This window comes from Trachypithecus francoisi, unplaced genomic scaffold (assembly GCF_009764315.1).
Source record: "Trachypithecus francoisi isolate TF-2019V2 unplaced genomic scaffold, Tfra_2.0 Lachesis_group12, whole genome shotgun sequence".
Classification (NCBI taxonomy): Eukaryota; Metazoa; Chordata; class Mammalia; order Primates; family Cercopithecidae; genus Trachypithecus; species Trachypithecus francoisi.
In genome coordinates this window covers 23,219,219-23,246,114 of record NW_022681457.1, presented here as the reverse complement: position 1 = coordinate 23,246,114, position 26,896 = coordinate 23,219,219, and the positions used below count along the sequence as shown (strand labels likewise).

General features: G+C 41.9%; 1 protein-coding gene across 3 annotated transcripts in view; it reads left to right on the top strand.

The window, feature by feature from the left end:
- Positions 1-4,634: 4,634 nt before the first annotated feature.
- Positions 4,635-26,896, top strand: part of TM2D1 (TM2 domain containing 1) — a 40,850-nt gene continuing 18,588 nt past the window's right edge. For 2 of the 3 annotated variants that reach the window (XR_004440597.1, XM_033225087.1), the window contains exons 1-4: positions 4,636-4,848; positions 6,023-6,096; positions 14,933-15,041; positions 22,952-23,043. Coding sequence is in view for 1 of the 3 variants with exons in the window: in XM_033225087.1 (XP_033080978.1) it covers positions 4,685-4,848; positions 6,023-6,096; positions 14,933-15,041; positions 22,952-23,043 (439 nt within the window). In the remaining 2 variants the exon portion in view is untranslated. Of the gene's footprint in view, positions 4,849-6,022; positions 6,097-14,932; positions 15,042-22,951; positions 23,044-26,896 lie in introns of all 3 variants that reach the window. The other variant, XR_004440598.1, reaches the window with a different exon arrangement.

Sequence of the window (26,896 nt, the reverse complement as noted above, 5' to 3'; positions counted from 1 at the left end):
CCTGCCTCAGCCTCCCAAAGTGCTGGAATTACAGGCGTGAGCCACTGTGCCTGGCCAGATTTTACCTAATCCTTGCCTCCTAACCGTATCATAAATTTCATCTCAGAATAGGGTTGAGGGATGGTGTTAAGCTGTATATTGTACACTTTATTGGCTTTTCTGTTTGGTTTTTGTGTGTGTGTTTTTGTCGTTGTTGTTGTTTGTTTGTTTTTGAATCAGAGTCTCGCTCTGTCACCCAGGCTGGAGTGCAGTGGGCATGATCTCAGCTTACTGCAACCTCTGCCTCCCGGATTCAAGTGATTCTCCTGCCTCACCCTCTCGAGTAGCTGGGACTACAGGCGCCTGCCACCATGCCCAGCTAATTTTTTTTTTTTTTTAAGTACAGACAGAGTTTCGCCATATTGGCTAGGCTGGTCTCGAACTCCTGACTTCAGGTGATCCACCCGCCTCAGCTTCCCAAAGTGCTAGGATTACAGGTGTGAGTCACTGCGCCCGGCCGGTTTTTGTTTTTTAAATTCAAGGGTTTTTTTTTGTTTTTTGTTTGCTTTTTTGAGACGGAGTTTTAGCTCGTTACCCAGGCTGGAGTGCAGTGGCGGACCTGGGTTCACCGCAACCTCTGCCTCCCGGGTTCAAACGATTCTCCTGTCTCAGCCTCCCGAGTAGCTAGGACTACAGGCGCCCCCCACCATGCAGGGCTAATTTTTGTTTTAGTAGAGACAGGGTTTCGCCATATTAGCCAGGATGGTCTTATTTCCTGACCTCAGGTGACCCGCCTGCCTCGGCCTCCCGAAGTGCTGGGATTACAGGCTGAGCCACCACGCCTGGCCTAAGTTAAAGTTTAAAGGTTCGTTTTCTAGGCTATACCCTGCAACTTCCGCCTCCTGGGTTCAAGTGATTCTCCTCCCTCAGCCTCTGGAGTAGCTGGGACTATAGGCGCGTCCCACCACGCCGGGCTAATTTTTTGTATTTTTAGCAGAGTCAGGGTTTCACCCTGTTAGCCAGGATGGTCTTGATCTCCTGACCTCAGGATCCGCCCGCCTTGGTCTCCCAAAGTGCTGGGAATCGGGTGTGAGCTACCGCGCCCGGCCCTAGGCTATACTCTTTTTTTTTTTTGAGACAGAGTCTCTTCTCGCTCTGTCGCCCAGGCTGGAGTGTAGTGGCGTGATTTCGCCTCACTGGAACCTCTGCCTCCCGGGTTCACGCCATTCTCCTGCCTCAGCCTCCCGAGTAGCTGGGACTACAGGCGCCCGCCACCTCGCCCGGCTAGTTTTTTTTGTTTTTTGTTTTGTATTTTTAGTAGAGACGGGGTTTCACCTTGTTAGGCAGGATGGTCTCCATCTCCTGACCTCGTGATCCGCCGGCCTCGGCGTCCCAAAGTGCTGGGATTGCAGGCGTGAGCCACCGCGCCCGGCCCCTAGGCTATACATTTTTAAGCAGTCACATATCCTACAAAAACTAGTAGTGTTTCAACTACTGTTTTGGAAGAATTTTTAAAATTTTTTTCTTTTCTTTTTTTTTTGTTCCAGCCATCTGCCCTCCTTGGCCTCCCAAAGTGCCAGGATTACAGGCTTGAGCCCAAACGTCAGGCCCAGGAGGAATATCTTAAGCAAAGCCATTGTCCTACTACAGTAGCTAGTATGTGCTTCTAATATAATAATTATCAGACAATTATCAAATAGTATTTAGTTGTTTGTATTTTCCCTTACCAAACAGGAAGTGCTTACCTGCAGGGTTTTTGTCTCAATTTTTGAGTCTAGGGTCTAGCTTCATGCTGAGTACTTAGTAAATGTTCAATTAAAAACATTTTTTTTTCTTTTTGGAGGGAGAGAGAGAGGACCGAAAAAAAGGAAAGAAAGGGAAAACAAAGGAAGAAAAAAGAGAAGGAAGAAGTCCATTTAGAATAGGAAGTTTATAATCAGACAACTAAATTTCTCACTTAAATCATTTAAACCTGATTTAAATTATGTAAAATGTCTTAAATTAAAAATAGCGGCGGGGCACGGTGGCTCACGCCTGTATCCCAGCACTTTGGGAGGCCAAGGCAGGCGGATCACGAGGTCAGGAGTTTGAGACCAGCCTGACCAACTTGGTGAACTCCGATCTCTACTAAAAATACAAAAATTTGCCACGCATGGTGACGTGCGCCTGTAATCCCAGCTACTCAGAAGGCTGAGGCAGGAGAATCGCTTGAACCCGGGAGGCGGAGGTTGCAGAGAGCCGAGATGGTGCCACTGCACTCCAGCCTGGGTGACAGAGCAAGACTCCATCTCAAAAAATAGCGGCGGGGCATGGTGGGTCACGCCTGTTATCCCAGCACTTTGGGAGGCCAAGGTGGGCAGATCACAAGGTCACGAGTTCAAGACCAGCCTGACCAACATGGTGAAATCCTGTCTCTACTAAAAATACAAAAATTAGCCTGGTGTGGTGGCGTGTGCCTGTAATCCCAGCTACTCAGGAGACTGAGGCAGGAGAATCGCTTGAACCCGGTAGGCGGAGGTTGCAGTGAGCCGAGATTGCACCATTGCACTCCAGCCTGGATGACATAGTGAGACTCCGTCTCAAAAAATAAAAAAATAAAAAAGCGTAGTATGACAGGGCGCGGTGGCTCTCACCTGTAATCCCAGCACCTTGGGAGGCCCAGACAGGCGGATCACCTGAGGTCGGAAGTTGGAGATGGGCCTGATCAACATGGAGAAATCCTGTCTCTACTAAAAATACAAAATTAGCCAGGCGTGGCGGCGCATGGCTGTAATCCCAGCTACTCAGGAGGCTGAGGTAGGAGAATAACTTGAACCTGGGAGGCGGAGTTCGCAGTGAGCCAGATTATGCCATTGCACTCCAGCCTGGGCAACAAGAGCCAAACTCCATCTCAACTCCATCTCCGTCTCTGAATGAATGAATGAATGAAGCATAGTAATGCTGCAAAGTTGTTTTATTATGAAAATTTTAGGACCGGGCGTGGTGGCTCACGTCTGTAATCCCAGTACTTTGGGAGGTGGATCACCTGAGGTCATGAGTTCGAGACCAGCCTGCTCAACACGGTGAAACCTCTTCTCTACTAAAAATACAAAAATCAGCTGGGCTGGTAGCGGGCGCCTGTAATCCCAGCTATTTGGGAGGCTGAGGCAGGAGAATAGCTTGAACCTGGGAGGCAGAGGTTGCAGTGAGCGGAGATCATGCCATTGCACTCCAGCCTGGGCAACAATAGTGAAACCCTACCTCAAAAAAAGAAGAAAGAAAGTAAATTTAAAAACGTAGTTTATGTTTAAATATTACTTCAAATAGTTGTATGTCTTCCAGAATATATATTCCAAAATGAGCCCAGGCACAGTGGCCTCACACCTGTAATCCCAGCACTTTAGGAGGCAGAGGCAGGCGGATCACTTAGGCCAGGAGTTCAAGACCAGTCTGGTCAACATGGTGAAACCCTGTCTCTACTAAAAATACAAAAATTAGCTGAGCGTGGCGGCACACGCCTGTAGTCCCAGCTACTCAGCAGGTTGAGACAGGAGAATCATTTGAACCAGAAGGCGGAGGCTGCAGTGAGCCGAGATCGTGCCACTGTACTCCAGTCTGGGTGACAGAGCGAGATTCTGTCTTAAAAAAAAAAAAAAATTTACTTCTCATTATACCAGTGTTCTCAAAGTGCGGTCCCCGGACTAGCAACATCCACATCACTAGGGAACTCCTAGAAATGGAAATTATCCAGTCTCTCCCTACATCTTTTGTATCAGAAACTCTGAGAGCCGGGTCTGTCATTCTTTTTTAATAACTACTACAGGTGATTCAGATGCTACACAAAGTTTGAGAACCACCAAAGTGGTTGAAATGTGCTAAAGTATGGATGAAAAAGCACCACTCAAATTCAAATTTTTATATTGTTAGACAAAAAAAAACATTAAACTTAAAGAAAACATTTTTTTCTCACTATTAAAGTTCCCCACCACAGAACTTTTAGAACATATAGAAATTTAAAAACAACAGATGGAGGGAAAAAGTCTTCAACTTTTCACTTAGTCGTAAAATTTGGTTTCTTCTTGTTACAGTTTCCACCCCCCAAATCATCTCCCACCTAAATTGTCACTTTTTTTTTTTTTAGGTGTAATGTCTTTCAGAGTTTTTAAGTTCTGTTCGTGGCAGCCTTCCAAAATCCTTCTCTAAAAAGTTACAGGAGGACATTATGTCAATTAGTAAGAGCATATAACTGAAATCTGGCAAACATCAATTTCATTCCGACGGAGTCACTTAGTGATTAAGGTCAGTGTGTTTCAGCGTCTTTGAGCCTTGTTCCTTATCTGTAAACCCAAATCCTATCAGGGCTAATTGCGATGATGTCAGGAAAGCATTGATTCCAACCTCAGGCGCCGCTGGCACTTTCAGAGGATCCAGAAGCCTCAGCTAAGAGCACGGGAATGAGAAGCGGGTGAAGCACCTGGTTGCCTAAACTAGTCGTTTCCTTCCTCCAGCACTCAAAGATCAACCTTAGCTCCTTCCAAGGGTTCGAGGGGCAAAATTCGTCCCGAGGGACAGGGTACATGCATATTTTAAAAGGGTCTCCGAAGCGACGGAACTGGCCTCTATACTTTGCGAGGTCCCTTTAAGAACGTCGCCCTGTTGCCCTTCTCCCTCCGGCTCCTGGGCGGAGGAGGAAGCGGAAGAGGCGAGGGAAGTGTCGGTCTCCAAGATGGCGGCCGCGCGGCCGTCAGGTCCGTCTGCTCCGGAGGCCGCGACTGCTAGACTCCTCGGTGTCCTCTGGTTCGTCTCAGTCACTACAGGACCCTGGGGGGCTGTTGCCACCTCCGCCGGGGGCGAGGAGTCGCCTAAGTGCGAGGACCTCAAAGTGGGACAATATCCTCTGTGGGGAACACCCCCCATGGAGGCGAGGTAGAGTTGGGGTCGCAGGTGGGTCGCTGCCCTCAGGATCGGCTAGGGCTGTACTGAGTGAAAACGATAACCTGATCTGTGGCTTCTAATGACTGAAGGATCCCTGAAGGTGAACAGAGTTGTGGAGATGGCGGGGCCAGAGGCCACCCTTTGTGATTTCCTTATGATTTTACTAGTCATTGGCGCTTCCTCTTCTGATCCACTTTTTTCTTTTTCTTTTTTATCAGTGTGCTTACTTGTTCAATAAAACATGTAGATCCTGAAGTATGCTAGGCCCCATTCTAGACACTAGTAATACAAAGATGGATAGTCTCTTACCCTGGAAATGTTTGCCACCTCTTCCTAGGGGGAAGACAAGTAGTAACGATCTAGCCGATGTGTGTTGCCCGTTTATCGTTAACTTTATGTATATTATGTATATTACCTCCTGTTATCCTCACACTTCATGAGATGCTAGACTGCCAGTGGACAAATTTCTTTCTGTTTTCTTTTTCTTTTTTTTTTTGAGACAGGGTCTCGCTGTGTGCCCGGTCTGGAGTACAGTGGCGCGATCTCAGCTCACTGCAACCTCCGCCTCCCGGGTTCAATCAGTTCTCCTCCCTCAGCCTCCTGAGTAGCTGGGACTACAGGCATGCGCCACTACACCCGGGTAATTTTTGTATTTTTAGTAGAGACGGGGTTTACGCCATGTTGGCCGGGCTGGTCGTGAACTCCTGGTCTCAAGCGATCCGCATCCCCCTCGGCATGAGCCACCTCAGTGGACAAACTTCTGTTGCACTTTGTAACCTTGGATGACTTATTTGAACTCTGTTTTTTCATGAGTAAAAGCGTGGATAATTATGGCACAAACTTAAAGATTTATTGTAATGTTTATGTATTATTATATTATTTGTAGAGACAGACTTCTCATTATGTTGCCCAGGCTGTTCTTCCCGAATTCCTGGGCTCCATTGATCCTCCTGCCTCAAGTATTATTTAGCAATACTAAAGGTATATTTGTACATATGCTTATTGACTTGGACAAACTAGCAGCCTTTATTTACATGTGAATATCAACATGAGTGTATAATATGAATAGTAAAGGCATGATAATGTGTTGTGTTGGAATGTAGTCCATATTTCCTTAACTTTTTTTTACATATATTTGTAAAGATCCAAAAATAAATGATGCTACGCAAGAACCAGTTAACTGTACAAACTACACAGCTCATGGTAAGACTTCCAGAAACATGTCTTTAAAAATAATTTTAAAAACATTATTTCATAGGTCAATGTATGATCACTAAGGGCAATTAATAAATGCATTTTTTCTAAATTATAACATTATCACTCAGTTACCAGAGTAACTTAAAATTGGAGAACTAGCTAGGGGCTGTCAGTATTTAATTTAAAAAAGAATTCTACTTGTTCTGAAATGGTGAAGTTTCACCATATAAATAATAATAGGGCCAGACGTGGATGTTCCCAGATTCAGTTAGGAAAGTGTACTTATATTTTATATACTTTATTTTCCCCAAATGAATAAGCATATCATTCCCTCACATGGAAAGCCTTCCTTTTATTTTCCTTTAGCTCTCCACTTACATCATCTGTGAATACTTACCTGACAGTTCTTGGCTAGTACCATACCTACAAGTCCTTTATGCTTCCCAGCAACTTCATCACTATCGTTTATGTCGCTTTGATAAATGTCATTTTTATTACTTTGATTATATTACTTTGGTTTATATTTGATTGTTTGATTTGGGGTGTGTGTTTATGTGTGTGTATTTTTTTTTTTTGAGATGGAGTCTCACTCTGTCGCCCAGGCTGGAGTGCAGTGGCGCGATCTCTGCTCACTGCAAGCTCCGCCTCCTGAGCTCACTGCCATTCTCCTGCCTCAGCCTCCCTAGAAGCTGGGACTACAGGCGCCCGCCACCATGCCCGGCTAATTTTTTTGTATTTTCAATAGAGACGGGATTTCACCGTGTTCGCCAGGATGGTCTCGATCTCCTGACCTCGTGATCCGCCTACTTCGGCCTCCTAAAGTGCTGGGATTACAGGCGTAAGCCACTGCGCCCGGCCTATGTGTGTGTATTTAGCATTCAGTTGGCACCAAAATGATTTTTTACGTGTTTATAAATTTATCACTAATTCTTAAGTGGATTCAACATTTTATTCCAGAAAACACCTAACTGGAGGGCAGGAGGGCAGTCTTCTTTTGGGGCAGAAATTCTTTTCAGTTGTATAATTTCCTTTGAAATCCCCCTATCTACAAAAAAACACCCTGGAGGCTAGAAAAATGCTTTTTTTTTCCTCTTTTTTTGAGACAGCCAGCTGCCAGCTTCCCAGTATGAAGCGAGATGCTTGAGTTACAATAGTATTCACAGATTTCTAGCATCTTTCATATGAATGATTGAAACAACTATTTGAGAACTAACTCTTCTTTATGTGTAACTCTATTCTCTGTGTTCTGAAAGCTATGATATAAAAGACTTCGAAGTGTAAAACAGGCAATATAAGTTAATTACAAAGGAAAGGATTACTTACAAAGTTCCTTTAAATGGCCAGGCATGCTGGCTCATGCCTGTAATCTGAGCACCTTGGGAGGCTGAGGCGGGCGGATCACAAGGTCAGAGGTTCGAGACCAGCCTAGCCAACATGGTGAAACCCTGTCTCTACTAAAAATAGAAAAATTAGCCGGGTGCAGTGATGGGCACCTGTAATCCCAGCTACTCGGGAGGCTGAGGCAGGATAATTGTTTGAACCCAGGAGGTGGAGGTTGCAGTGAGCCGAGATCGTGCCATTGCACTCTGGCCTGGATGACAAAGCAAAACTCTGTCTCGGGGGGGAAAAACATTTTCTTTAAATGTAATATATCTAAATAAAATAAATGTATACATACTAAGCAATATCTCCTATATAAGGCATATATTATTTTCTTTCTGGAAGGTCTCATTATGTCATCCAGGCTGGAGTGCAGTGGTGCCATCTCGGTTCACTACGACTTCTGCGTCCTATGGTCAAGTGATCCTCCCACCTTGGCCTCTGGAGTAGCTGGGACTACAGGTGTGCACCACCACTCCCAGCTAATTTATTTTATTTTATTTTATTTTTTGTATTTTTGGTAAAGACAAGGTTTCGCCACGTTGCCCAGGCTGGTCTCAAACTCCTGAGCTCAAGCAATCTGCCTGCCTAGGCCTCCCAAAGTGCTGGGTTTACAGGCATGAGCCACCAGGACTGGCTTCCTGGCTTTTTTTTTTTTTTTTAATTGTAGAGTTGAGGGTTTCTCTGTATTACCCAGCCTGGTCTTGAACTCGTAGGCTCAAGCAGTTCTCTTGCTTTGGTCTCCCAAAGTGGTGGGATGACAGGCATGAGCCACTGTGCCCAGCTAGTTGCCTTTTTTTAAAACACACAGAAGCTCATGGGCTAGCTATGGTGAATCAATTCTAAGTCCTGATTGGAGATGGACATCAAAATAGCTCATGAAACATGCTTTTTGGTTCTAACATAGGAGAAAAATATTAAGAGTTGTAAAAAGTGTGAGTTAAGTGATCTCTCTCATTCTTCTAGCCAAAATTATTTTTCCTTTGTGTTTTTCACTGGGTATATGAAGAACTATTGTGAAATTCTTAAACTATGTTTACTTTTCCTTCTTTCTTTCTTTCTTTTTTTTTTTTTTTGAGACAGAGTCTGTCTCTGTCGCCCAGGCTGAAGTGCAGTGGCGCAGTCTCAGCTCACTATAACCTCTGCCTCCCGGGTTCAAGTGATTCTCCTGTCCCAGCTTCCCAAGTAGCTGGGATTACAGGCGTGCACCACCAAGCCTAGCTAAGTTTTGTGTTTTTACTGGAGACAGGGTTTTGCCATATTGGCCAGGTTGGTCTTGAAGTCCTGACCTCAGGTGATCCACCTGCCTTGCCCTCCCAAAGTGCTGGGATTATAGGCGTGAGCCACTGAGCCCAGCCTAATTTTCTTCTTTCTTTTTCTTTTTTTTTTTGAGACAGGATCTCACTCTGTCACCCAGGCTAGACTGCAGTGGCACCGTCCTCGCTCACTGCAACCTCCACGTCCCAGGCTCAGGAGATCCTCCCACCTCAGCCTCCTGAGTACCTGGGACTACAGGCACATGCCACTACACCTAGCTAATTTTTTGTAAATTTTGTGGGGGGTGGGTAGAGGTGGGATATCGCCATGTTGCCCAGGCTGGTCTGGAACTCCTGGGCTCAAGCGATCCACTTGCTTGGCTTTCCAAAGTGCTGGGATTACAGGCATGAGCCACGACATCTGGCTGTTTAATTTTCATAAACTAATGTTTGGGTAGGGATGAACGTGAGCAGTGTTTTACAGAGGGGAGTTTGGGGCTAGTGAGTAGGACAAAAGGCAAGGAAATTCTCTGTGACAGTAAATTGGTGTGATCTTAAAACGGTTCCTGGTTAGCTCAGTATCATTCAACAAGCACATTTGTTTATTGAGAAAGTATTTATTGGTAATGAATAATTTAAAACTAAATTTAGTTTAATTATTAAGACAATTTATATTACAAAATATTGTTATTGATTGAGAATTTGTTCATTTATTTATATTTATTTATTTATTTATTTTTTTGAGACGGAGTCTTGCTCTGTCACCCGGGCTGGAGTGCAGTGGCTGGATCTCAGCTCACTGCAAGCTCCGCCTCCCGGGTTCTATGCCATTCTCCTGCCTCAGCTTCCAGAGTAGCTGGGACTACAGGCGCCCGCCACCTTGCCCGGCTAGTTTTTTTTGGTATTTTTTAGTAGAGATGGGGTTTCACCGTGTTAGCCAGGATGGTCTCGATCTCCTGACCTCGTGATCCACCCGTCTCGGCCTCCCAAAGTGCTGGGATTACAGGCTTGAGCCACCGCACCTGGCCTATGTTTATTTATTAAGAAATTATTACATGGCAGGCATCTGCTAGGCGGTATAGGATATCTACAAAAGAAGACATAATCCCTGACCTTAAGAAGTGTTCTGTCAGTCCAGGCGAGGTAGCTCACGCCTGTAATCCCAGCACTTTGGGAGGCTGAGGTGTGTGGATCATGTGAGGTCAGGAGTTTGAGACCAGCCTGGCCAACATGGTGAAACCCTGTCTCTACTAAAAATAGAAAAATTAGCCAGGTGTAGTGGCACATGCCTGTAGTCCCAGCTACTTGGAAGGCTGAGGCAGGAGACTGGCTTGAACCTGGGAGGCGGAGGTTGCAGTGAGCCGAGATCACGCCACTGCACTCCAGCCTGGGCGATAGAGCCAGACTCTGTCTAAAAAAAGAAAAAAACAAAGAAGTGTTCTGTCTAGGTTATATACACACATATCAGCAAATATTTTCAATTTTTCTGTCACTGAAATACAAAAAATATTTAGATTTTACCTCCAGAAAATTTTGCTATGGTCCTTTGACAGAAGTCTTCTTTATTTTCTTAAGTTTGTATTATAGTATTTTTATAGAAAAGTGCATGTAGGTATAATTCAAATGATTTTCACAAACGACAAACCTGTAAATGCTTCCAGATCAAGAAACAACATTATTAACATGCCAGAAGCCCTCTTCATAGCCTTTTATAGTCACTACTCTGCCTCAGTGGGTAACCACTATTTATTCTAACTTCTGACTGAAATTAGTGTTTCAAAGAGTATATTATTTTTTATCTTTTTATTTGGAGATAGTTTCAAACCTACAGAAAAGTTAGAAGAATAAGAGTAGTACAAAGAACTCCACCGTAGGCTGGGCGCAGTGGCTCCCGCCTGTAATCTCAGCACTTTGGGGCCAAGGCTGGTGGGTCACCTGAGGTTGGGAGTTCAAGACCAGCCCAACCAACATGGAGAAACCCCCGTCTCTACTTAAAAAAAAAAAAAAAATCACCTGTAATCCTAGCTACTCGGGAGGCTGAGGCAGGAGAATCGCTTCTACCTGGGAGGCTAAGGTTTTAGTGAGCCAAGATTGCACCACTGCACTCCAGCCTGGGCAACAAGAGTGAAACTCCATCTCAAAAAACAAACAAAAAACAACAAACAAACCTCCATCTATATGCCCTTTACCCAGATTGACCAATTGTTAACATACTTTCTCTCTCTCAATTTGTTTGTGTATATACTTTTTTCTGCCCCTATAAATACTTCTGTGTTTTTCTTTAGAGATGTTCCAGGTCAGATGTGGTGGCTCACACCTGTAATCTCAGCACTTTGGGAGGCTTAGGTGGGCAGATCACTTGAACCCAGGAGTTCTAGACCAGCCTGGGCTATGTGGTGAAACCCCGTCTCTACAAAAAATACAAAAAGCTAGCCAGGCATGGTGGCACACACGTGTAATACCAGCTACTTGGGAGGCTGATGTGCGAGGACTACCTGAGCCAGGGAGGTGAGGCTGCAGTGAGCCCTGATTGTGTCACTGCACGCCAGCCTGGATGACAGAGCAAGACCCTGCCTTCAAAAAATAAATCAATAAAAAATAAAAAAATGAAAATAGAAATATTTTCTTAACATAAATACAGTTCAGTTATAAACTTTGGTAAATTTAATATTAATACATATGCTTTAATCTAATCCATATTCTTATTTTATCAAATAATGCCTTTTTAGCATTTTCTCCCAGTACAGGATCCTAAAATCAGATTTTACATTTAGTTTTCTTTAAATTGGTACATTTCCACAACTTTCTTTGTCTTTTATGGCATTGATTTGCATGTTTAATGACTACAGCCTCCCTTTATTTAATAGTGTTCCTCATTGGGATTGTCTGATATTTCCTTTTGATTAGACTTAGGGTATATATTCCACGCTGTAAAATAACATAATTGATGGAGTGTCCTTCCCAACATCTCACGTCTAGGGGCACATGATAAGTATCTCTTTCTCCTTGGTGATGCTAATTGTTTATCACTCAGCTTTTTCTACTGTATAGTTAATATTTTTTTCTTCACAATTATAAATAATCTAAAGGGATACTCATTAAGGCCATGCAGATATCTCCCTACCACCCCCAGATTTACATCCCATTAATGATTCTGGCCTGAACGATTCTTTTTTTATAGAATGGTCAACACTTCATTCCATAAAATGGAAAAAGTGTTCCTTGGAACTATTCTTTACTCTGATAGTTGCAAAATGATTATTTTCCAAATCTAGCACTCTCAGAGGAGAACTCTTTTAATGCTAAAAATATGGAGATGGGGTTGGCTCTTGCCAACTTTATTTTTTTCTCTCTTTTTTTTTTTTTGGGAGATAGGGTCTCACTCAGTAACTCAGGCTGGAGTTTGGTTGCAGGATCTCTGCTTACTGTAACCTCCACCTCCCAGGCTCAAGTGATCCTTCCACCTTAACCTCACCACACCCGGCTAATTTTTGCATTTCTTTTGTAGAGATGGGATTTCACCATGTTGCCTAGGCTGGTTTCTAACTCCTGAGCTCAAGCAATCTACTTGCCTCGGCCTCCCAAAATATTGGGATTACAGGTGTGAGCCACCACGCCTGGCATTTTTTTTGTTGTTGTTGTTGTTTTTGGAGACACAGTCTTGCTGCTCTGTAGCCCAGGCTGAAGTGCAGTGGTGGGATCACGGCTCACTGCAGCCTCCATCTTCAGGACTAAAACGATCCTCCTGTCTTAGCCACCGAAGTAGCTGGGATTATAGACATGCGCCACCAGTCCCAGCTAAGTATTTTTTTGCAGAGTTGCCCAGGCTAAATTTAGTCCTTTTTTTATTGTTATGAAACTTCATTGTCTGATTACATTATTTCTGGTTTAGCATTTCTGTATTTGAAAAACGTCACTCCTTTCTACGTCAGGTGTGGTGGTGGTGTGTGCCTGTAATCCTGGCTATTTGGTAGTCTGAGCCTGGAGGATGTCTTGAGCCCAGGAGTTTGAGGCTACAGTGAGCTATGATCATGCCACTTCACTCCATCCTGGGCAAGAGAGTGTGAGACACTGTTTCTAAAAAGAAACCAATCAAACAAAAAAAGCCACACTGCAGCTTTTTATAATGAATACTGTGTAGTTATTGGCTTGAATTGATATTATGTAAATCCTAGATGTTGGTTAGAACCAAACCTTTTTGCAAGAAAACTGCAAATTGAATCATTTACAGGCTTGTAGCATGTTGCTTAATTTTGTCTGCTAGTTAACATTTATTGATAACTGGCTTCTTTGATCTTGTCATATTGATTTATTTTTGCTTATTGCTGAAATCAGTGTTAGCGTGGGATAATTATGATATAATGGAAAGAGTATTGATTAAGAGTAATGAGTTTTAGTCTAGGATTTAGAGAGTATTATTTGCTCTTTAGTCAACTCATTTAATTTCTTGGAATCTTAGTTTTCCTGTTTGTGAAAGGAAAAATATTATGAATTTGCTTACTTAATAAATTCTTCTTTCTTACAAGGATGAAATGAAATTGTTATAAAGTATGTCTAAACAAACTCTAGGGTTGTAGGCTTCTTTTGAATTGATTAATTTCATATCATAAAATCTTGTGTTAATTTTATAGCCACTTAAAATGTTATATTCATTTCTTTTTTAGTCTTCTAAGTATTGAATTTCTCTGATTTCCTAGAGTGGGGAATCTAGCTCTCTTTTTTGTGTGTGTGTATATATATATTTTGGGGGGCGTGGGGGGGTGGGAGGTGGGGGGTAGGGTAGAGAGAGGCCTTGCTCTGTCACCCGGGCTGTAGTGCAGTGGCAGGATCATAGTTCACTGCAGCCTGGATCTCCCAGGCTCAAGAGATCTTCCTGCCTCAACCACCTGAGTAGCTGGGACTACGGGCACATGCCACCATGCCTGGCTAATTTTGTTTTCTTTAGAGAGAGAGTCTCACTATCTTGCCCAGGCTTGTCTTAAACTCCTGGGCTCAAGCGATCCTCCCTCCTTGGCGTCCCAAATTGCCGGGATTACAGGGATGGGTCACTGCACCTGGCCCCTAAACACTTTTTGAATACCTTTTCTAACCAAGCACTATGCTTTACACAACATATGTCTGCCTGCCTGCCTGCCTGCCTGCCTTCCTTCCTTCCTTCCTTCCTTCCTTTCTCTTTCTTGTCTCCTCTTCTCTTCTCTTCTCTTTTCTTTCGACAGTCTTGCTCTGTCACACAGGCTGGAGGGCAGTGGCACAATCTTGGCTTACTGCTATGTCTGCCACTCAGGCTCAAGTGATCTCTTACTTCAGCCTCCCAAGTATCTGGGACCACAGGCACAAGCCACCATGCTTGGCAAAGTTTTGTATTTTTTTGTAGAGATGGAGTGTTGCCATGTTGCCCAGGCTGGTCTTGAACTCCTAATCTGCCCACCTTAGCCTCCCAAAGTACTGGGATTACAGGCATGAGCCACTGCACTCAGCCCTTTGGTACTATTTTTACCTATAAAGAATCCAAAGTTTTGAAAGGAGCAATGCCCAAATAAGTTGTTCTTATTCCAAAGGTCTTGTTCTTTGCATTATGAGGCTATAAAGCTGTTAAGGCAGTGCTTGCCTGAGTCTATAAGTGTTGCTTCCTCTTATTATGTCATCTGGGTTATGAGGAAGGATCAAGATTGCTTAAATTCTGAAGTAATCTACTATATCAAACCCCAGAGGGAATCAAGAAACAAATACATTTAGAATCAATGAAAATAATTTATAGCAGCAATTATCTATAATAGTTGATCTATGCTAAAAATACCAACTCAGATTGTGTTAAAATAATTTAATAGATAAATTGCTCAGTGAATTACCAACAAAAATTTGAGCGGTATTCTTAATTCTGGAGATGAAGTAAAGGGCAGTAATATTGTGCATTTCTTCCCTTGGTACCTTTATCAGAGGTAGGAGATTGAATTAGATTAGCCATGCATCTAATCCAGCGTGGCAACTCTTGTATTTTTGTGTTAAGAGACTACTATACCATTTTATATTTGTCTTGCATATAAGTACATACATAATGTCACTTTTCCTGTCTAAAATTAAAGGCTTGTGTCATATTATATTGGCAGGTAGTTTGTTATAACATATTTGCTAGTCTTAGAAAGAACAATTACACGCTGTCTCTACAGAAAAAAATAAAACAGTTTCTTGACTTTTTCTGCCTTCAGTTTCCTGTTTTCCAGCACCCAACATAACTTGTAAGGATTCCAGTGGCAATGAAACACATTTTACTGGGAATGAAGTTGGTTTTTTCAAGCCCATATCTTGCCGAAATGTGTAAGTACATTACTGACACTTAAATTTTCAGATTACTTGCCTATATTATATCTTGATTGCATCAAGAGATGAGACAATTTATGGGGACTATCCTGAAAATATATCTTTTATCTTTTTGCCTGTGTCAGAAAACCTTTAAGTGTTTGTTTTTTGGTTTTCGAGACAAGGTCTTGCTCAGTCACCCAGGCTAGAGTGCAGTGACGTGATTACTTCTCACTTCAGCGTCAACCTCCTAGGCTTAAGCAATTCTCCCACCTCAGCCCCACAAGTAGCTGGACTACAGGTTTGTGCCACCATGCCTGGCTAACTTTTAATTTTTTTGTAGAGATGAGGTCTCCCTATGTTTCCCAGGGCTGGTCTCGAACTCCTGGCCTCACATGATTCTCCTGTCTCGGCCTCTCAAAGTGCTGGGATTTACAGGCATTAGCCACCACACCCAGCCAAGGGTGTATTTTTTTTAATAAATGCATTATAAATTAATGCATAAAATGCAATATTAAATTATTGTCATTATATTTTCAGCCTAAAACTGTATATTGTTATAATTCTATTTGATGGCACCTAGTTTTGATTGTTTCAAGAAATAAAACACTGTACAGATAAATTGAACCTTAAAAAGGAAAAAGAAAAAAAAGAAAAAAACCACCGTTAGACTATTGCTACAAGTTTATCAAATCAAGTAGAGCTGAGTAGTCCAGTATGTGGGACAAATAAAGACTATAAATGGCCTCATACCATGTTAATTGAGGTCAGTCAGTTTATACCACTGAGTTATGAAAAAATTGTCTTCAAAATGTGGGAAATTTCTAGAGTACAAATGGCAATTGTGTACCTGTTGTATCAGAAAAACACTAATTAATTTTTTGCACATAAAGGGCATTTTAAACTTTGTTTTATTCTTTGTAATAAATATGGATGATGAATGGTAACGTTAAACAGAATTCAGAAGTTATCAGTTTGGCTAGCTAGGCACAGTGGTACATGCCTATAGTCCTAGCTACTCAGGAGGCTGAGGCCATAGGAGCCCGGACGTTCAAGTTCAGCCTGGGCAATATAGTGAGATACTGTCTCTTATAAAAACAACAACAAAAATGATCAGTTTGGGATACTAAGACAAACGGCTTTCTTTTGTTAGGAATTTCTCTATTTAAAGGACTTTTAGGCCTAGTGTAGTAGCTTACTCTTATAATCCCAGCACTTTGGGAGGCCAAGGCAGGAGAATCACTTGAGGCCAGGAGTTGGGGACCAACCTGAGCAAAGTAGGGAGACCCTCTCTCTACAAAAATACAAAAATTAGCCCAGTGAGGTGGTGCTTGCCTATGGTCCTAGCCACTGGGAGGCTGGGGTGGGAGAGTTACTTGGGCCCAGGAGTTTGAGGTTGTAGTGAGCTACGATCACAGTAACAGAGTGAGACTTTGTCTCTAAAAAAATTAAAATTAAAAATTTTTAAAAAAAGACTTTTAAGTTTGATTTCTCTTTCTGCTAAAGCTTATTATTCATTCTTATATTCCTGCTTTGTACCAAAAACATGATTTAGTGTTACCTATTTTTAATTATTGGCATTATATTTTCAGCCTAAAACTGTATGTTGTTACAATTCTGTTTGATGGCAGTTAGTTTTTGTTGTTTCAAGAAATAAACCACTGTACAGATGAATTGGACCTTAAAAAGGAAAAAGAAAAAAAAGAAAGAAACTACCATTAGACTATTGCTACAAGTCGTTAGGATTATTCGCAAGAACTTTTAGCGTTGTCTTTCCTTTTGATCCTACCTCATTGATTTAATGAGGGGTTTTTTATACAGCAAGGGGATTCCATCTTGCTGTATAATCCTAAGCCTACCACTGATCTTGGGTTCCAAGATTTCGCATTAGTCAAGTAAAAATTGTTAAAAAGGAATCGTTTCCAGTGTACTTAGATATGGTTTCATTTTTTTTCTGTTACAGAGGTAAGTTTAAAAAATAGGGTTTAGTTAATATTTAAATTTATAGATATTTCTACCTTAAACATTCTAAACAACTGATGTGTTAAATGCTGGTCCAAGATATAGGTTATAGTAAGAAAATCATCTGTTGAGAACAGCTAACCACTCAGGCTGGAACTTACAGGTTTATATTATTTGTAATGCTAACACCAGAATGGCCTGTTACTTAATTTCCAAGTTGATGCTGATTTTTCTTTCAGTGTCTCAAAATGGATTAGGCTGCATACAACTGAGCTGCACTAATCATACTCATAAGTATTTTTTATTTATTTTTTTTGAGACAGAGTCTTCCTCTGTAGCCCAGGCTGGAATGCAGTGTCACAATCATATCTCATTGCAGCCTCAACCTTCCAGGCTCAAGGCATACTCTCATCTCAGCCTCCCAAGTAGCTGGGACTACAGGTGCATGCCCCAAAGCTCGGCTAATTTTTGTATTTTTAGTAGAGATGGAATTTCACCACATTGCCCAGGCTGGTCTTGAACTTCTGGCCTCAAGCAGTCAGCCCACCTCAGGCTCCCAAGGTGCTGGGATCACAGGCATGAGCCACCATGCCTGGCCCTTATAAGATATTGGTATCAATTATGGTAAGAAATATAACCATCAGGTAAACTAGATATTCCAAGGCTACTGGCGAGCTTATTCGCTTCTTACAATAAAGTTTACAATTTCTTTCTTTCTTTTTTTTTGTTTTAAGATGGAGGTTTGCTCTTGTTGCCCAGGCTGAAGTGCAGTGGTGTGATCTTGGGCTCACTGCAACCTCTGCCTCCCGGATTCAAGTGATTCTCCTGCCTCAGCTTCCCAAGTAGCTGGGATTACAGGCATGGGCCACCACGCCTGGCTAATTTTGTATTTTTAGTAGAGACGGGGTTTCTCAATGTTGGTCAGGCTGGTATGGGGTTTCTCCATGTTGGTCAGGCTGGTCTCGAACTCCTGACCTCAGGTGATCTACCCGCCTTGGCCTCCTAAAGTGCTGGGATTACAGGCGTGAGCCACCGCGCCCGGCCTAAGTTTACAATTTCAAGACAGAATTTGCAGCTCGGCATGGTGGCTCACACCTGTAATCCCAGCACTTTGGGAGGCCAAGGCAGGTGGATTGCTTGAGCTCAGGAGTTTGAGACCAGCTGAGCAACATGGCAAAACCGCATCCCTACCAAAAAATACAAAAGTTAACTGGTGGTGCATGTCTGTAGTCCCAGCTACTCGAGAGTCGAAATCATGGCTACTGCTCTACAGCCTTGGTGACAGAACCAGATCCAGTTTCAAACAAATAAAAGAAAAAGAATGAGCATTGCTCATCAGAGCAGTGGAAGTTAGACTGATGGGTAATTTTGATGGTAAGAATGGCAAAGCTAAGATAACCTGATAAATAATTTTGCTTTATCGGGATATTAGGTACGTGCCTACCAAAAGGCTAGCTGCTGTGCAGCTACTGAATAAAGATTCAGTGATACATTCTTATTCATTAGGTGTCCCTTTTCCAGTTTCGTATTTTCTTTGTACTCCTGTTAGCATATTGTTTTTAAAACTACATATAATAGGTTAATACTTGGTTAAAACTTCATCTTAATATTGCAAATATTCTGTAATGTATTCTTCAGAAACTAGTCTGATAACCATGCCTGATTGATGACCAAGCCACCCACCTATTTACACTGGCCATCTATATTAGTATTATGTCATAGTTTAATTTGGGTTAACTTGGAGGTCTGGATGGTGTTGGTGACGCCATAGTTGTTCCATGCAGTCATGAATAGGCCTTGCTCCTTTTGTCTTGTGGCTTTGCTTTCTGTAGTCCTTTGAGTCCTTTCCACTAAGCCAGCAGGTGGGAAAGAGGAGAGGGAAACCTTTATAGGAGTATTTTATGGGCCAGACTTGGAAATGGTGTACACTTCCATCCTCCTTCCACTGGCCAAAACTCAGTTATGGCTGCACTTAAGTGCAAGGTGAGCTAGGAAATGTAGGTTAGCTGTATATTCATAAGAAAAAGAGAAATGAGCCTGGGCGCGGTGGCTCATGCCTGTAATCCCAGCACTTTGGGAGTCTGAGGCAGGCAGATCGCTTGAAGTCAGGAGTTCAAGTCCAGCCTGGCCAATTGGTGAAGCCCCATTTCTACTAAAAACACAAAAATTAGTTGGGTATGGTGGTGCGTGCCTGTAATCCCAGCTACTCAGGAGGCTGAGGCATGAGAATCACTTGAACCTGGAAGGTGGAGTTTGCAGTGAGCCGAGATCAAGATTGTGCCACTGCACTCCAGCCTGGGCAACAGAGAAAGAGAAATGGCTCGGTGAATAATCTCTGCTATACCACCAGTTTTCAGATTATTCTTTAGGGTGATTTACTTATATAGATAATTGCTTTTCTAATTTCATTTCCCTTCCCAGCCAAGCTTTTTGAAAGTTGTTTTGATAATACTTATCTGTTACAGGATTTTCTGTCTAATGTAGTATGGCTTTTGGCCATGCTGAGATTCACCAGCAATCTTTGTTGATATATCAAAGGAATGTTTACAGTCCATATCTTAATCTTTCTACAGCATTTGGCTATTCCCTTTTTTCTCTCTCCTCTCTTTTTAATATAGAGGCAAGGTGTCACTATGTTGACCAGTCTTTTCTGTCTCAAATTCATGGCCTCAAATGATCCTCCCACCTCATCCTCCTAAAGTGCTGGGATCACAGGTGTGAGCCACTGTGCCCAGCCTGGCTGTTTCCTTTCTTAAAGTACTTTCTTGGCTTTCTTAAAATACTTTCTTGGCTAGGCCCAGTGGCTCAGGCCTGTAATCCCAACACTTTGGGAGACTGAGGCGGGTGGATCACCTGAGGCCAGGAGTTTGAGACCAGCCTGGCCAACAAGGTGAAACCCCATCTCTACTAAAAATACAAAAATTAGCCCAGAGTGGTGGTGGGCGTCTGTAATCCTAGCTACTTGGGAGGCTGAAGCAGGAGAATCACTTGAACCCCAGGAGGTGGAGGTTGCAGTGAGCTAACATTGTGCCATTGCACCCCAGCCTGGGCAACAAGTGTGAAACTAAATCTCAAAAAAAAAAAAAAACCCTAAAAAACTTTATTTTTTTGGCTTATAGTATAAAACACTCTTCTGTGTCCCTTCATTCCTATTTCTTTGCTTCTTCTTTAAGTCTTGATATCCTTGGTCCTTTTTCCTTTTTCATTCATCCACCCCTTTGGCTTCTCTCACCATGTTTGTATATATATATGCCATATAAAAAGTTGGTGATATGTTTTATATTCAATTTTAGACCTCAGATTTAATATATATAAATAGCCAGGCACAGTGGCTCATGCCTGTAATCCCAGCACTTGGGGAGGCCAAGGCGGGCGGATCACCTCAGGTCAGGAGTTCTAGACCAGCCTGGATAACATCGTGAAACCCCGTCTTACTAAAAATACAAAAATTAGCCGGGTGTGGTGGCGGGTGCCTGTAATCCCAGCTACTCGGGAGGCTGAGGCAGGAGAATTGCTTGAACCCGGGAGGTGGAGGTTGCAGTAAGCCAAGATTGTGCCATTGCACTCCAGCCTGGGTGACAAGAGCGAAACTCCATCTCAAAAAAAAAAAAAACAACAAAATTATGTAAAACATATATATGCTTATATATAATACATACTAGTATATTATATATAGTAATGTATAATATATAACATTACCATCTTAAATATGCAATATAATAATGTAAAATATATTACCATCTTCATATATAATTATATATTTTATATATAACATATATATAAATATGGTAATATTCATCAGGCACAACAGTGGGAGAGCTGGACACACTGGCATGTGACTACAGGCACATGTCACTGTGCCCAACTCTCCCTTTGTTTTTTTTCTTTTTTTCTTTTTTGTTTTTTTTGGAGACAGTCTTGCTCTGTCACCCAGGCAGGAGTGCAGTGGCTTGATCTTGACTCACTGCAACCTCTGCTTTCCAGGTTCAAGCAATTCTCATGCCTCAGCCTCCCAAGTAGCTGGGACTACAGGCATGTAACACCGCGCCTGGCTAATTTTTGTATTTTTAGTAGAGATGGGGTTTTACCATGTTGGCCAGGCTGCCAGTCTCAAACTCCGGGCCTCATATGATCCAACTGCCTCAACCTCCCAAAGTGCTGGGATTATAGAAGTGAGCTACCACATCTGGCCCCATTGTTTCTTAAGCTTTCTAACATATAAAATATATTGCAATCTTTATATAGATTACATATATATATAAGTCCTAAAATTGAATTGAATTGAATTGAATATCAATATATTAACTATCTTTATATACTATATATATATAGGGGTCTAAAATTGAATGGGACCAGGCATGGTAGCTCATGCTTGTAATCCCAGCACTTTGGGAGGCCGAGGCGGGTGGTTCACTTGTGGCCAGGAGTTTGAGATCAGCCTGGCCAACATGGTGAAACCCCATTTCTACTAAAAATACAAAAATTAGTCAGGTGTGGTGGTGTGCACCTGTACTCCCAGGTACTCGGGGGCCTGAGGTGGAAGAATCGCTTGAACCTGGGAGGCAGAGGCTGCAGTGAGCCGAGATCACACCACTGCACTCCAGCCTGGGCAACAGAGTGAGATTCCATCTCAAAAAAAAAAAAAAAGAAATAAAATTGAATTGAATATCAATATATTACCATCTTTATATATATTTTATATATATAAGGTCTAAAATTGCATTTGTTTTTTCTTCAGATCATTTCCTCCTTCGTCTCATTGAATGGCACCAGTTCTACCCAGTTTCTTAAGCAGAAACTTTTGGATTCATTACTTATTTTTTATTATTTTTTTGAGACAGAGTCTCACTCTGTTGCCCAGGCTGGAGTACAATGGCGCGATCTTGGCTTACTGCAACCTCCACCTCCTGGGTTCAAGCGATTCTCCTGACTCAGCCTCCCAAGTAACTGGGATTACAGGTGCCTGCCACCACACCCAGCTAATTTTTGTATTTTTAGTAGAGACTGTGTTTCACTCTGTTGGCCAAATTGTTCTCGAACTCTTGACCTCAGGTGATCTACCCACCTTGGCCTCCCAAAGTGCTGGGATTACAGGCGTGTGCCACTGTGCCCGTCTTGGAGTCATTCTTGACTTCTCCTTTTCCCTCATTCCCCACATGTAGCCTGTTTGCTTCTGCCTTGTTAGTATTTCCCAATTTTGTTCACTTCTTTCTCCCACTGTTACTGCCCATTAGATTTCAGTGTTAGTTTTTGCATTGCCTTCTAAATTATTTTTCTCCTAGTTTGGTGCCCTATTCCATTGTAGATGGGGTGCTACTGCCTTCAGCATAAAGTTTGACATCCTTATAACATTAGACACATAAACAGGATCTCTGGGCCACTTACTACTTTTTCTAACTCATACAAATATGCAGTGCAATAAACACACAGACACACACACACATGAAAGAGGATTATGAGCAGGGATCTTACATGATGAAATTTGACTTCAAATTGATAGTTCTGCCTGTCTCTTTTGCCTGTGACACTCTTTCCTCAGAAGCATGGCATGGCCATCTCACTCACTTCCCTCAGGTCTCTGCTCAAATATCACCTTCTCAATGAGGCCTGCTCTTACCACGCCATTTAAATGGCTCCTGGCATTCTACACTGCCTGCCCTACTTCTTTTTTTTCCGTAACATTTTTGGCTTTCTGACATATGATTTACTTTTTAACTATATTTGTGTTTATTGCTTGTTATCACTAGCCTGTAAGCTCCACGGGAATAGGGATCTTTGTTGTTTTTATTCGTTAATACATTTCAGTAGCCTAGAATAGTGCCTGACATACAGTAGGCATCCAAAAAACATTAATTGAGTGAATGAATGAACCAATTAACAAATAAGTAGTAGTTAATAATTTTGTTTTCTAAAATGTTCACATTGGAAATATATGAATATGACACTCAGATTTTAATTTTTTGCAGAAATGGCTATTCATACAAAGTGGCAGTCGCATTGTCTCTTTTTCTTGGATGGTTGGGAGCAGATCGATTTTACCTTGGATACCCTGCCTTGGGTGCGTATGTTTCATTAAAAAAAAAAATCCTTATAATTGTATGTGTTCTTATAGATTAAATCTCTGTGTATTTATTATAAGTTCTGTATAATTGGAGTTGAGTAGTTAACATTTTTCTGTGAGTACAGAGCTATCAATTAGCCCAGCAGTTCAGCTTAGGTAAGAAATACTGACTTTTCCTGTGTTTTCACCTTTATGAAAACACACAGAAGATAGTGTAGGCATTTACTTAAGATAGTAGACTTGAACTGTCACTGCTAGTGCCGGGCACACACTGGATGTTTAGTAAATGTTTTATGAACAAATGTACATCCTCTACCACTCCAAAAAATATTTCCTTCTGCCCAAATCTCTTTCACCATTGCCCTGGGATTAGAAACTATGCACTTGGGCTGGGCGCAGTGGCTCACGCCTGTAATCCCAGCGCTTTGGGAGGCCGAGGCAGGTGGATCACGAGGTCAGGAGATCGAGACCATCCTGGCTAACACGGTGAAACCCCGTCTCCACTAAAAATACAAAAAATTAGCTGGGCGTGTTGGCAGGCGCCTGTAGTCCCAGCTACTCAGGAGGCTGAGGCAGAAGAATTGCTTGAACCTAGGAGGCGGAGGTTGCAGTGAGCCGAGATCGCACCACTGCACTCCAGCCTGGGTGACAGAGCAAGACTCTGTCTCAAAAAAAAAAAAAAGAAACTATGCACTTCTTTCAGAACAAGTTGGGGTTGGAACTTTGGTGACTAGCTTGAGCTGGAGTGGGAGCCTGACTTCTATCACCCTTAGCCCCGCTCTCTATATCTTCCTTCTTGCTGTAATCACATTTACCATAGTTACTAATGCTTATGAAAACTATTTACGTTTTACGATAGCTTTTATTTAAACAGTACTTTCACATGCCTGCCCTTATTGAAGCCTTACAACCCTCTGAGTTTATCATCCTCTTTAAATCCTCTTTAACAGGTAGGGAAACTGTCACCAGAGAGGTTAAGGGATTTACTGAGTCTAGAGGCTTTCCTTTATTCTGTGACATATTTGTTGTTATCATCTTTGTTTTATGGATAGGAAAATTGTCACGAGATTAAGAGATTTACCCAAGGACACTCAGCTAGTGACCTCAATTTGAACTCAAATTTTCTGGCTCCAGAGATCATGCTTTATTTACTGTAATAGTCTGCTTGTATAGTAGCCCTTCACTGAGCAAATTTAAAGTTTTTGAATGCTCTGCCTTCTAGCTAGCAAAGCTAACCTTATTTCTTCCATGTTGCTACCCACAAAAGATCAAAGAGAAGTCTTCACTGTGGAGTTGATGGTAGGTGTATTTCTGATAGCTGTACTAAAACTCAGTGTTGTAAGTTCCTAAGTAAAAGTCATAAAGTACTATATATATTTGTTTATTTAATTAAACATTCAATATTTAAATAACTAAGTGATATGGAAATAAAGATGAAGGTCACAGTGTATATTGGTTAAAAATAAAATAAACATGTTAGTAGGCCAATTTATGGTACAGCGCCATAACAGAACCATAACAAAGTGCTGTGAGAGTAAGGAAAAGGGACTGACACAGTTGACTGAAGGAGGTTCTTAGATGTGGTGACATTTGAGCTAGGTTTTGAAGGATGAAAAGATTACAGAGGTTGAAGGCATGGCAGGGAACAGCATGTGTAAAGTGTATAGGTGTACACTGAGAGATTAGAGGATAATTTAGCTGATCGTGTAGGAAGAACATGCAGGAGGTGACACTGCCTACAGAGGTAGTCTATGGTCTGATTATAAAATGCTTTGAGTACCTTGCTGTGGAGTTGGGTCCTTTAGATACCAGAATTTATCCTTTTAGGTATCAGAAGCAATAAAATATTTTTTCTTTTTCTTTTTTTTTGTGACAGGGTCTCACTCTGTTGCCCAGGCTGGAGTGCAGTGGTGCGATCATGGCTCACTGCAACCTCAGCCTCCTGGGCTCAAGGTATGCTCCGTCCTCAGCTCTGCCCGAGCAGCTGGGACTACAGGCATGTACCACCACGCCTGACTTAATGTTGTATTTTTTTGTAGAGATGGGATTTCGCCGTGTTGCACAGGTTGTTCTTGAACTCATGGGCTCAAGCTGTCCTCCCACCTCAGCCTCCCAAAGTGCTGGGATTACAGGGAAGAGCCACAGTGCCTGGCCAATTTAAAATGTATAAATATTTTAAATAAATTTTAATTTCTGTTAAGAATCCAAGGTTAAGAAATGTAGGCATTTTTATTTTAAATGATCACTGCCTTAAAAAAAATTCTTAACAATGTTGAGTGCAATGAAAGTAGTTATAGACAAAATCTAAAATTCAGTTTTTTGCCGGGTGCAGTGGTGTGTGCCCATAGACTCAGCTACTCAACAGGCTGAGGTGAGGGGATTGCTTGAGGCCAGGAGTTTGAGGCCAGCAGAGACAACATAGTGACATCCCATTTTCACAAAAAAGAAAAAAAAAAATCCCATTTTAAAACTAAACTTACTTAATCTTTCTTCATGGTTATGAAAAGCAGTAGTCCTACTTATATATAGCTTTTTTTTTTTCCTTCATAGTGCTAATTAGAAATCTGTTAGCCTCAGGGATTTGTTTATTCATTCACTTTAGTCTTCCTCTGGAATGTACATTCTTTTTTTTTTTTGAGTGGAGTTTTGCTCTTGTTGCCCAGGCTAGAGTGCAATGGTGCGATCTCGGCTCGCCGCAACCTCCACTTCCTGGGTTCAGATGATTCTCCTGCCTCAGCCTCCTGAGTAGCTGGAATTATAGGCATGTGCCCAGCTAATTTTGTATTTTTAGTAGAGACAGGGTTTCTCCATGTTGGTCAGGCTGGTCTCAAACTCCCAACCTCAGGTGATCCGCCTGCCTTGGCCTCCCAAAGTGTTAGGATTACAGGCGTGAGCCAGTGCCTGGCCTCGAATATACATTCTTAAAGGGCAGAAGCCTTATCTGTCTTATGCAAGTTGGTGTCTTGAACAGAACTTGACAGACAGTAAGACTTTGATAAATATTTGTCATATGAATATCAAAAAAGCTAGGAACAGGCTAAATGTTCACTAGGGAGGAACTGTCTCAAAAAATTAAGGTACAGTGTATAACAGAGCAGAATACTATGCAGCCATTTAAAACAATGACATAGAAATATGTTTATTGGCAAAGTAATGTAATAACACCCATAACAGAGTAAGATGATAAATTTAAGAAAATCTAGATATTTTGCTACAAAACCCCTTCTTAAGGATGCTTCACAAAAATGAACATGAGAGGTTTCTGCTGAGATAAAATATTAGATAAGGGAAGAATATCTTTGGAACTGGTAAATATTACCTACGCCTGGAGTAATACATTTAAGGAAATTAGAGAACAGATCAGAGATGATATTTAAAAGTTTAAGGAACTAACAAATTTATAGTGACAGAAAGCAGATAAGTGCTTGCTGGGGAAAGACTGGGGCAAGGAGAGACAAGAAGTAGAAATTACAAAGGGGCGTGAGGAAACTATTAGGGGTGACAGATAACGTTCTTTTTTTATCATAGGGATTGTTTCACAGGTGTTTACAAGTGTCAGATTTATCAAATAGTACATTTTAAATACGTACATTGTATGTCATTGTATGTCATTGATGTCATTGTATGTCATTTTAATGTATGTCATTTATAGCTCAATAAAGCTGTTTTAAAAAATCAAGAGGCTGGGTGTGGTGACTCACACCTGTAATTTCAACATTTTGGGAGGCCAAGGCAGGAGGATCACTTGAGGCCAGGAGTTCAAGACCAACCTGGGCAACACAGTGAGACCCTTGGAAATAGTGAGACCCTGCAAAGGAAAGAAGGAAGGGAAGGAGGAAAAAAGGAGAAA